The 12230-nt window shown below is 59.4% G+C and overlaps 1 protein-coding gene across 3 annotated transcripts in view; it reads left to right on the top strand.

The window, feature by feature from the left end:
* Positions 1–12230, top strand: part of TCF20 (transcription factor 20 (AR1)) — a 163002-nt gene that overhangs the window by 69201 nt on the left and 81571 nt on the right. For all 3 annotated transcript variants that reach the window (XM_005860641.2, XM_005860639.2, XM_005860642.2), the window contains exon 2: positions 5711–5761. In XM_005860641.2, the coding sequence (XP_005860703.1) occupies positions 5711–5761 (51 nt within the window). The remainder of the gene's footprint in view (positions 1–5710; positions 5762–12230) is intronic.

Raw genomic sequence — 12230 nt, 5'->3', positions numbered from 1 at the left:
TGTCCCCATCAAAGGCCGCAGCTGCTCAAGTGGCGGCTGCAGCTTTGAAACTGCCATAAAGAGCGCGGGAGGGAGGGAGGCGCGGGGGATGTTCAGAGTAGCGCCCAGGAGAACGGGCGGGCGGAGAGGAGGGGCTGCGCTGGGAGCCCAGCCGCCAGGCAGCAGCAGGGGCGTGAAGGGCAAGGCCCCTGCTCAGAGTCCCAGGGGCCAGAGTTACCCTCACCGCCCCTCGTCCCCTCCGGTCCAGCCAGCATCTGTGGCCAGGATCCCGGCCGCGAGGGTGCAGAGGCAGCCGCGGGGGCGGGGGCTGGCTTCTCCCTCTCGCTCCCCCCCATCGTTTCCAGGCATATTTATTCTCCCACCTCCAGCAGGCCATTTGTCAGCGGGGACTTGGGACAAAGGAGGGGGCGGTGGGTGGTCTGCTGCAAGTTGGGCGATGGGCACGGAGCGGGCGGCCAGCGAGAAACGCCAGCAATTAAGAGGCAGATCCAGGGCTTTGCTCACTCAGGCTGTCGAGGGAGCCGTCATTTTGTGTGAGCGTGTGTGTGTCTGAGGTGGGAGGAGGAAGAGAGGGGAGAATGACAGGAGAAGGATTATGACATTGTGTTGTCTCTGTTTGTGGTAAATGCAAATCTGGCACCGGCAGCTTCCCCGGGAAAAGCAGCAGCAAGTCACCCAGGCCAAGGCCTTGGCCCAGACCCGCCAAGGGAGCCCGTGTGGGGCGGTGTGGGGTTTTTTCCTCCCTCTTTTCTGTCTGGCGTGTGCTGCTTCCATTTATTTTTACAGTGAAGTGCTGAAGACAGACAGGCCGGCATGGCGGGGAGGAGCCGGCCTCCCTCCTCTCTGCACCCAGCGCCTCCTCACGCTGCGGGAGGCCCGGGCTGCTCTCCTGACCCCCAGGCATTGCCCTTGCTTGGCTGGCTGCCTCCCTGGGAGGTCTCTGTCCCCGGACCGGGTCACGGTTCCTGTCATTCCCTTAGCGTGGATGGCTGAGGTCTCACTCGGCTGCTTCTGCCCACAGCTGCTCCCCCCGGATGAGCAGAGACCAAGAGCCAGGACCCAGGCTGAGATGGGGCTTCAGAGACAGGCCGGGGCCGGTATGCCCTCCGCCGCAGTGTTGGCCTGGCTGCCCCGGAGGCTGGCAGAGGCTTCTGCTGCCAGGCTGGTGTTGGCAAAGTGTCCCAGGACCTTGCCTCCTCTGACAGGCTGTGGGGGCAAGGAGCTTGGGCCGGACCCGGGCTGGGAAGCAATCACAGCCCAGGGCTCGGGCTGCAACAAGGCTCCGGCCGGTGCGTGGTCTGCACACAGGTGGTCCTGTGACCTCTGGAGCAGGTCTCCAGGGGAGGCACAGGGTGGGCGTCACAGGGCCAGGCCCGAGCGCAGGCCCGAGCACAGACCCAGAGTTCTGACCCGAGAAGCCAGGGCAGGGCCCCTCCTCACCTGGAAGGTCAGGGGAAGGCCGTGGCCAGCGGGGTCCAGCCCGTCACACACTGTTCCTTCCCCAGGAGCCGGTCCCTCACCTTGACCTCAACGCCTCCTTTTTGGCCAGGTCAGGTCCTTCTGGACTCAGTTCACCTCCTCCAGGAAGCCTCCCCTGCCCTCCATCTGGATGGGCTGGGGCCTGTGCCCCGCCCGCCTCCATTCCCTCTCTCACAGCACTGACCACACTGTGGTCACTTGGGGGCAGGGACTTTCAGGCGTCCTCAGCGTTCGCAGTACCTGCCCGGAGCCGAGCAATGCGGACGGAGGTCTGTGCCTGGAAACCCGCAGCTCCCCAGGAATCTGGGCCACCAGGATGGGACAGTCGCCCTGCCTCCCATCCGAGAAGGCGTGAGAGGCTCACTTCCCTTGGGCAGACCCACCCGGTGGGGACTTTTCCCGGGGAGCTAACGGTGGGGGAAGCTGCAGCTACGTCTGTGAGGAGGGTGCCTGTCCCGTGCTGAGAGCCTCTGGTAGTTTAATAATGGCCCTTTGGGAATGCGTGGGAGCCTTGTGTATCTATTCAGATCCTGGGCCCACAGGTCAGGCTGCACAGGGGAGCCAGAGAGTGGTGAGGAGCAGTGCCTGCCTGGCCTTCGCCTGGTCTGCGGGCTCTGGTGTCCCCTGGAGCTTCCTGTGCCAGATGGAAAGGGAAGGAAGAGTGAATAGGCCCTGCCCATGGCCAAGGTGCTGGGTCCATTCCAGGCCTGGGCTTGAGACCCTCCTGGCCAGAGGTGCTGGGAGCACCAGACAGGTAGCCACGGCGAGGGCCAGCTGGCCAGTCAGCTTGCATCACCCAGTCCAGGTTCACAGAGCTGGCACCCTGCAGGCATACAGAGATGGAGAGGCGCAGCAGGCCCTCCTTCCACAGTCCCCCGATCGGATGTGCCCTGGTAGCTGTGGAGCCGGGCGGTCCTGAGTGACAGTCTTCCACGGCCACTCTCTAGCTGTGTGGCCTCGGGCAAGTTTCCCAGTCGGTTTTAAAAGGCAGTGACCTGGGAGTAGTAACCTCTACCTGCAGGCTGGTTTTGGGGATTGAAGCGACTGCAGGTGAAGCCCTAGCTGGTTTGGCTCAGTGGATAGAGCATTGGCTTGCAGACACTAAGGGGCCCTGGTTCGATTCTGGTCAAGGGCACATGCCCGGGTTTTGGGCTCAATCCCCAGTGAGGGGTATGCAGGAGGCAGCTGATCAATGATTCTCTCATCATTGATGTTTCTCTCCCATTCCCCTCCTCTCTGAAATCAATAAAAATAAATTAAAAAAAAATAAAGAGACTGCAGGTGCAGCACCTGCACACAGTAGGTGCTCAATTAATGACAGCGGTGGTTATGAGGGAGCTGACTATACCAGCAACTTAGGGGCACAGAAAAAAGTTCTCCTTGGAGTGCCTCTGTGAATTCTGAAGGGCAATCAAAGAGGGCTTCCAAGAGGAGGTGGCATTTGAAGGCCTTGAAGAATGAGTAGGAGTTAGCCAGGCTACGGCAGGGGAGGAGGGCATTCCACCAGCAGGAAGTGCAAGAGCAGAGCTTCAAGGTGTAAAAGGCTAGTCACCTCGTGGCAAAGCCCAGGGAGGGGAAGGGGACCGGCCAGTCTCTCCGCAGTGGGAGCCATTTCTGGAGGAAGGGAGACCCTGACTTGAAGACAGAGCGGGCAGGTTCACACAAACATCTCCCGGTCACTGCAAACTCGCCTTCTGGGTGTTCGTATCCTAGAGCTTCAGAAGGTTCTCTAGGATCCTGGCTTGTTCCAGCTCCGCCCAAGTCAGGCCTCTCAGGCTGGCCTTGTTGTGCTAGGGTTCCCAGATGACCCCATGCCAGCCTGGATCTCCTCTTAATTTGGAGTCTCAGGACTCCTGGGATCCTGGACCGGCCCAGGCCCCCCTCTGAGCTGGGCCAACCCTGCCAGGGAAGCAGCGTGGATGCCTGGTCCCTGACTGGCGTGAGGGCACTCGATGCCTGTTAGCTTAGAGAGAAGGCAGCCGAGGAGCATGAAGGACCGCCCACCCAGTGTCCGTGGGGGTCACCAATCCCTCGCTGTGAAATGGGGCTGATGATCGTGCTTGGTGATAACTCACATCTGTGAGCACTTACTATGAGTTAGGCAGTCTCCCCCAACTTTGCCCAACATGTTAGGGTGAGGTGGGGGGACAGGGCACCCCAGAAGCCAAAAGTATGCAAGGAAGAGCCACGGAGATTTGGTGTTTTCTGGGTGAGGCTACACTGGCACCCTGGTAGTATGGGCAAGATCAGAGGGAAGCCGATGGCTGGGGATCCGCAAGGGCCCACCTGCCGCTGCCAATGAGCCACCTGGGCTGGACACCCCTCACCCCTGGCAGAGCCACCAAAACACCTCGGGGCCCTGAGCGAGCCGTGGCCCCCACCTGCGCCCCGGTGCTCCTCCCTGTAGGATGGCGGCTGGGGCTGGCTCGCCTCTCACTTCCCCTGGCTGAGAGGCTGCGTGGCCACAGAAGACCCAGGGGCTGTGATTCTCTTGTCTCTCTGATTTTCTTGGATGGCTTCCATGTAGGTTGTGACTTGGGCGGTATCATCTGCCCATTGATTTTTCCAGAAAGGATGTTTCTTCCCTCCTATTCTTCACTCGGCCGCAGATGAACAACCTTGTGCCTGGCCTTCCCGCTGCTCCTCCTGCTCCAGCAGCTCACCTCACCTGGGCTGCAGCTGGGACCCGAGAGGGCCCAGCAGGGTCGTGGCTCCCAGGAGGCCCCAGGAGGGCATGGGGCTGTCCCAGCACCCTGCGATGTGCACGAGTTCGGGAAGCGCCCTGGGAGTGGGCGTATACAGAGCCGGGGAGCTACCTCCGGCCCACACTGGCTGTGAGGCTCAGTTACCGCGAACACCTGGCCGTTCACGTGCTCCCCCTCCTCTCCTTAGCACAGCTTTGGAGCTGGACAGCCTGCTCACCCCTTGTTCCACGGTCTGTGCTGGGTGATGGCAGAATGAGTGATTCCACTACAGTATATGGTGCAACTGAGGCCAGGATCATGGAAACAGCGCAGCCCTGTGGCGGGCGCTATTATTGTCCCCATTCTACAGATGAGAAGGCCGAGCTCGGAGGGCTTGGGGAGCTCGCTCAGGGTTGCACCCTCCACCCTCCCGTCCTTTCGTACCCCTCACCTGCTACCAAAAAGGAGCTGTGAGGTTATAACGCTGGGAGCCCGTATGAGTCAGGGCAGGTGCAGGGAGTCCAGAGACCTTTGGGGAGGGAGGTTGGGGAGACATGAAGCCTGTAATGAGGTGGTTGCCATCCCAGCTTGTCACTGCCCACCCGGGGCCCACGGGGAATGGGACTAGCGGTCACTGGTGCACGGGGGAGGGGCGCCGCACAAGGCCATGGCCTTCCAGGGGCGCGCGGTGTCGTCTTTCTCCGGGAGGTTTCTGTCCGCCTTCACTCAGCCAGGGCATGGGGCTGGCTTACGGGCTCTGCATGGGTTCACGTCCCCGCTCTGCCGCTCGCTGGCTTTGTGATCGCAGGCGAGTTATTGCCCCGAGTCTCAGTTTCCATTCCTGTTAAGTGGGATCATTGTAAACTCACCCCAGAGGCTTGTGAGGATGACTTGAGTTAATGCAGGCAGCTCAGCACACCCGTTAAGAGCTGTAGGAATGTTCTCCGAGGTTGTCCCTCAAATCAGCTGACTCCCTCACACACTGAGCATTTGCTGAGTGCCTGCTGTGTGCCGACACCAATCCCAGGGAGCCACGGACTCGTCACTCAGGGCCTCCCGTGCCCTGGACCTGACGGTAGGGGAACAGCCTGCGAGGATTGGTGTGTTGGCTCCCACTGCTGGCGTGACAGGCATCCTGATGAAATATGTCACTTCAGAATATTTTTAGAAGAAATTTCTGGAAAGTGCCCTTAATACCATGGGAGCCATATAGCCTGAACGATGACCAGGTTCTTGTCTTGGCTTTGCCATGACTTGCCGGGGTCCTCCCTCTCCGGGGACTCGGCTTCCTCCTCTGTAAAGCGGAGCGGCAGCCGTACCCACCTGGGAGGGCGGCCCCAGCCCGGACTCTCGTGTGGAAAGCACCTTACAGCTGTTGGGGGCGTTCGCTCTGTTGCCTGTCATTCACGAGGTGGTCACCGGCAGATGCCCGTGCGGGGTCCTGCTGGGTGCTGGCCCTGGGTGTGGACATCGGCGGGGTGCCGGCTCTGCTCTCAGGGGTTCCCTGAGGCGTGGCCTTACTAAAACCTTGATTTTGTGATTTCCAGAGAACATGGAAGGCCCCTCAGGCAGCCTGGCCCCTTCCAGGGGAAATGCTGGTAAGTGTCTCGTCCTCTCTGTTCGTTCGTTCCACACATGCTTTTGGAGCAGCTCCGTGTGCTGGGGATGGTGCGGGAGAACTGGAGGCCAGCTCTGTCCTTCGGAGCTCGGTCCAGGAGGATCTGGTAATCCACGTCCGAATGACCAGATGTCTGAGGCTCAGGGCTGGTCGGACGCAAAGCCTGCACTTTGCAGAAGATGCTCAGCCACAGGGCAGCTGGCAGGATCGGTAAAAACGAGTATTGACTGTTCCCTCTGCTGGGATCCCCTTGTCCCCGTGGGATAAAGTCCCCACGCCTGTTGCGGCCTGCGCTGTCTTGCTTCAGCTGCATCTCCAGCTTCTCGTGTCTGTTATGTTGCTCTGGCCTCCTTTCCCTTCCCGAAATCTGCTTGCTCCCCCCATCTCAGGGCCTTCGCTGTGCCTGCCACCTGGAGCTCTCTTCCAACCTCAGCACATGGCTACTTCCTGTCTGTCCTTCAGTTCTCATCCCAAATGTCCTGGACCCCCAAGACCCAGGGTCCTATGGTACACCTTCTGGGCACCTGCCACGCTGTCTCACTAATGTATGTCGTGGCTGTTACTAAATGATTATTTACGTGACAGGCCGTTCCCTCTAATGGCCCCATGGGACTGCAGGCTCCATGACAACGGGGACCCTTGGGCTCAAGGCGTGGCATATGGCAAGGGCTCAGTCAGTGTTTGTTGAATGAATTTATGATGAGTGTTCAAGTAAGGCTTCAAGGAGGTGGTGGCATTAGACTGAAACTTGAAAGAGGGTATAATTCCAACATACAGAGAAGAGGAGGGGCTTCACGCTTTGGGGCACAGACGGGCGGGAACACAGCTCCAAACTGTGTTTGGCAAAGAGGCGGCATAGGACACGTGAGAGAAGGTGGAGGATGGAGCTGGGCCAGATGAGGGCTTCGTGTTCCAGGTGGAGGAGAATCGACTCGAACTCCGAAGGCACTTGGGACCCATTGAAAACCTTGGGGCCAGAGGGAGTGGGGGCAGAGCTGGCTCTGGGTAACTGAGGAGCCTGCTGCAGGGGTGGGTGGGCCGGGAAGAGGCCGAGTCCGGAGGACCGGCTGGGAGTCGGAGAATCTGTCGACGCTGCTGCTCTCCCTTCCCTGGAACCACACGTGTGCCTGGGCAGTTGTCCTGGCGAGGAGATGCAGGGCAGGGATGAGGAACCTCACGTGGCATGGCTGCTTCCAGATGACAGTCATCTTGGTGGCAGGGCAGCCACTCCCGAGTCGCCGGAGGGAGGTGGAGTGGAGGGGGCATCGATGGCCACATTGCTCAGCTTCCCTGATGGAGGAGGCGGCATCCAGCTTTGCAGATCTGCACCTGTGTCCTGGCATCTCCCCGGGGATCCGGGGATCCTGACACTGAGGGACCAGCCTGTGGCAGATGAACAGAAGCATTGCCCTCCAAGCCAGCAAGCAAGACCCCGCTCTGTGCCCAGGGGGCGGCGCCGCTGATGTGGTCAGAAGAGTCGGGATTCTCAGGAAGGACCTGGCGACAGGTCCCAGATCTAGCCCTTCGCGGCTGTGTGCCGCTGGGCATCCTGTTAGCAGCTCTGGGCTCGGCTTCTTCAGCTGTGAAGTGGGAGTTGCTCGGGCCCGTGAAAGCGAGGGGCGAGGACACGCAGGGAGCCCCACGCAGAGGGAGTGGTGGCTGTATCGTGGCTGCACTTTTCTCCCTGGTTTGAATTCTTCGCAGGAAGCTTGGGTTTCGGGCTTAAAATGAAGAGCGTGTCAACAAAACAGGCTGGAACAAAGTCTTTTCCCAGCATGCCTCAGCATGTGGCACTGCCTTGCCGTGGAGCCCCGCAGAGATGGGGCTAAAAGTCCTGAGCTTTCAAGCAGAAATAATCCCAAAGGAAAGGACCCTCCCTATTGTTATCTCGTGATAAAGCGAAGCTGGAGCCTGCTGCCCAGCCCACCAGCTTCACATTCCAACTCTGCCCCTTCCTCGCGGCTCTGGGCCTCCGTTTCCTCGTCTGCAAGATGCCCTCATGCCAGCGTGCACCTCACAGGGCTGCGGTAAGGATTAAGTGAGTTAATGCGGGTGAAGTGCTGAGGACACGCCTTTGCACTGTGATGGCTAGATTATTTCATTTTCACTTTAACTCCTTGTGGTGCGCAGCGGGGGCTCTGGGGCCAGAAGGCTGAGTTCAGATCCCAGCTCTGCCACCTGTTAGCTGTGGCACTTCGGGGATATCTCTCAACCTCTCTGTTCCTTTCCTTGTCTGTACCATGAAGATGATAATCTCTGCCTCATAAGGCTGTTGGGAGGAGTGAAGGTAAGACACCCCACTCCCTGGAAACGGGCGGATCCCTCAGCCCCTCCTCCCACTCCAATTTCCCGATGAAGGAAGGAATTCAGACTCAGAGCCATATGCTGAAGGACGAGGCAGGGGTGTCCTGGGTGTGAGACCAGACTGGGCCCCAGCTCAGTGACCAGTGCTGGGCCCGCGCACAGGGGCCGCCCAGGGAGAGTTGTGCCACCAGGGGCAGGAGTGCCGAGTGGGCTGAGGGCTGCTCCGTGCCGCCCAGGGAGAGTTGTGCCACCAGGGGCAGGAGTGGGCTGAGGGCTGCTCCGCGTGGGGCCAGGCTGCAGGGGCCTCCAGCCGCTCAGCTGTGTCTCCTCCCGTGTCCTCTCTCTGCTCACCTGTGGGGAGATGAAAGCCCTGGCGCACAGAGAGGCCACCAGCTGGGGAGGCCGAGGTCTTCCAGGCAGACTGCCCAGCCTCCAGGGCTTCCACATGTTCCTGGGGAGAGGCTGGTGCCCACCCTGCTGCCTCTCATGCCTCTTTCCCCGTCCACCTGCAGACTCGGGGCCCACCAACTGTCTGCGTCCACGCATCTGTCCACTGTTTACCAAGTGCTGGGAAGCTGTGGTGAAGAGTGCAGCCTCTGAAGGCCCGGGATCAGATCCCACCTGCGCCTCTTCCAAGCTGTGAGCCTTGGGACAAGTTACTTAAACTCTGTGCTCAGTGGCCCCATCTGTCAAGTGGGGTTGATAACAGTACCAGCCTCATCAGGTTGTGGCGAACACACAGTGCCCGTTCAGTCACCCACATCCCGCTCAGGATGCTGGAGACCCCAACGAAGCAGAGGTGTGTGTTCCCTACAAATGTTCATACTCCTGGGAGAGATGGACACGGTCACATAAACAGCCCAGTGTGACCAGTGGGAGCTAAAGAGGGAGCCACGACTTCCATCCCACACCTCCTGAGCAGAGGTCGCCGAGATCCTGTGATACAAATTCACACCAAGCGCGTCACAGATGCCCGGCCTCATCTCTCCTTCCCCTCGCCCTGCACTGGCACAGCCCTCCTGGGAAGAGCAGGTGGCTGTCCCCACACTGCGAAGTCTTGGTATTCCCTGGCCCTGTGGAGCCTCCCAGGCCCCTTTAGCCTTACAGCCGGCCCTGTCCTTGCCCCAGCAAGATTTATTCTAAGCCCCTCTGCCCTCAGCAGCAGGGCTGGCAGCCCAGCACCCAGCAGGTGCTGTGTGGAAGGAAGGCGTGCCACCAGGGATCTGGCCACCCTGCTGCTTGTGTACTCTCTGCTTCCATCTGGTTTGCATGGGGGAAGTGCCTGGCTTGGGACAGGCTCTGCAGGATGCTGTGGGGGTTCCCCACTCTGTTAACCTGAGGCTCTCATCAGTTGTCTCAGGAGCCAGCCTTCCGGGCCAGCCTCTTGGTGTGCTCGAGTCAGCAGGAGGCCCCGCCAAGGGGAAGGAGAGGTGGGGCCCGCAGAGGGAGAAAGGTGAGGGCTGCACGTGTGCTCAAGAGCCTGCGAGCGAGCTAGCGAGCGAGAGGAAGGACATCCGCCTGCTGCTGAGGCACGACACGGGCTCACTCGGCACAAGTCACTGATCTGCCGGGCAGGGCCAGTCTCCTCAATCAATCCGCACTGACACGTGGTAGCGGAGGCAGTGCCCTAGAGGCAGAAGGCTCCATTTGTAATCCCAGAGTGGCCCAGGCGCCTGGAGGAGGGCAGAGGAGCTTGTAATAAAAGGGGTGACACGGTTTCCAAAAGCCATCTCGGAGCCGGAGGAGGAGGGACAGGATTCATTTAGCTTCTGGAACCGAAACCACTGATTCCGTTAAATAAGTATTTTCCGAGTGGACTGGGTTGGGAGGGGTGGGGAGGGAAACAATGAATCTAATGAATCTACTGTCTTTTTCTTAAAGTGTGGGAGGAAAAACAGGATTCTTGAAGATGAGACAGTGAGAGAACAATAGAAGATGCTAACATGGTCAAAGAGGAGGGGGCTCCCAGGTGCTGAGCTCTGGCCCCTGTGGGATCTGGGTCAATGATTCAACGTCTCTGAGCCTCCGTCTACTCATGTGTTGTATTGTGTCCACAGCATAGAACTGTAGCTGTTGTTAACATGTGCCTGGTACTGAACTGAATTCTTTATGCAAATCTCTAGATTCTCCTAACACTTACGTTAGGAGGGAGGTCATATTATCCTCATTTTGTGGCTGAGGAAACCACCGTTCTGAGAGGTGAAATGAATTGCCCAAGGCCACACGGCCCAAGAGTACCCCAAATCTGCCTGTTGGCCATAACACCCACGAGTGCTCTTTTTCCAAATGGCACCAGAAGGGAAAAGTGACAGCCCGCCACTGCTGGCCTGGCCCTAGGCCTGGGAAGTTTGCAGGTGGAGGTCAGCTGGGCAGTGTTCCAGCGGGGTCCAGCGGAGTGGGCGGGAGCTATGGAGTCAGTCCCAGAACAGGAGGCAGGAGCAAACGAGAGCCTGGACTCGTTATCTGTCTGCATTCTTGTCCTTTGTCACCATTCATTTAATGTTCCAGTCCCCCAGTCTGTAACCCGAGTAAGCTGAGAAGAGGGGAAAGGGAGGGAGGGATGACGGGCAGGAGACTGTAAGGAAAAGGGCTGCCCCCTGCTTCAGGAGTTCTCTCAAGAAATCGAGGGTGCCCCCAACACTCAGGGTTCACAAAGCTCCCCTGCATCCTTCCGTGTTTGTCCAGAGAACGTGGGTCTGTGCTGAGAGTCCCCCCAACCTTCCCCTCTGCAGCCCTGATCCAAGCAGAAGCCAGCACTGGTCTTTTTAAAAGTCTCGGTGCCAAAGAATTTGAAAATGAAACTCAAGCAGAACAATGGGAACTGCCAAAGGGCAGGGCCCCACAGCCTGTTCAGCTCTGCCCCGGAAGAGCCTGCACCCCGCCGGGCATGCAGGAGGCGTGGGGAGCCCAGTCTTCAAGCATCGCCTTGACCCACATTAGAACTGGCCCCCACTTTGTGAGATTGGACAAAAGCCAAGAGATATCACCGCCGTCTCCACTCACATCCTCCTGAGGTGCCAGGACCAACTCAGGCCCTGCCTGGGATCCCAAAGCTGGGGGTAGGTGTGGCCACGGCCAGGACGCTCCTTGGGTGGCCTAAGGCAAGGCAAAGTGTTAATGTGTCTGGCTAGGTGGGGTGAGAGGTGAAAGGGTAGAGCCAGGCCCTGGGGAACTGTGTACCTCAAATGCACCTAAATCTGGGCCCCCAGTCACACCTGGTTCCTATCAGCCCTCACCTGCGGTGCAAAGCACTTCTCCAACTCCGATTTACTTTCGAGTCGGGTTGCTTCAGAAAAGGAACAACCCTAACATCTAGAACCCGCAATTTTGGCCAATGTTAAGGACATCTGTGCCCAGGTGGGAACCTGAGGCCCAGAGCGGGGAGAGAACCTGGCCAGGTATCCAGGTGAGTCGCAGGCAGGATCACCATCCCTCCAAATACATCTCACCCGCACTGGCCTCACTTTTGAGAGCAGTGGGTCTCGCGGCACACACATCTCGGGGGTTGTTCTACAACGGAGATTCCCTTTTAAACAGCCAAGCCATTCCTTTGCTCCATAAAACATACATGAGATTTGCAAAGGAAGTCTGGGAACCGCCTGCGGCTTTGGCACCACCAACCCTCCACCTTATCTCCAAATTAAGTCTGGACTCTGGATCCAGCCAACCAGGCATTGCAGGTTTTAAGGCCGCCGCCGGCGAAGGCAACTGGCATTTGGTGAGCATGTATTTCACATGTGCAGCTGGGGGGCCTCCGCACTCCCCGTTTCATGAAAGCAAAGGGAACTGGGGGCCCAAGTCATTCATCCGAGGAGACGTGGGGCCAAGAGGTGGAGACGGCAAGGGGACCGGGTCTGCAGGGCCCTGAGGGCGTTGGGAGGCAAGAGCCACCGCCGTGCCCAGCCCTTCTGAGCAGGTGACCAGGAGGGGGTCTGGCCCTGGTTCGCGGGCTCCCTCGGCGGCCAGAACCGGTGGGATGCTGCGGTTGGAGGCCCCAGGGGCTGCCCAGCCCTTCTGAGCAGGTGACCAGGAGGGGGTCTGGCCCTGGTTCGCGGGCTCCCTCGGCGGCCAGAACCGGTGGGATGCTGCGGTTGGAGGCCCCAGGGGCTCCCGCGACCCCGGGCCACTAACTCCCCACAAAGTTG

Source organism: Myotis brandtii, unplaced genomic scaffold (assembly GCF_000412655.1).
Source record: "Myotis brandtii unplaced genomic scaffold, ASM41265v1 scaffold138, whole genome shotgun sequence".
Classification (NCBI taxonomy): Eukaryota; Metazoa; Chordata; class Mammalia; order Chiroptera; family Vespertilionidae; genus Myotis; species Myotis brandtii.
Note: the sequence above shows the minus strand (reverse complement) of the source record. Positions and strands in the feature narration are given on the sequence as shown.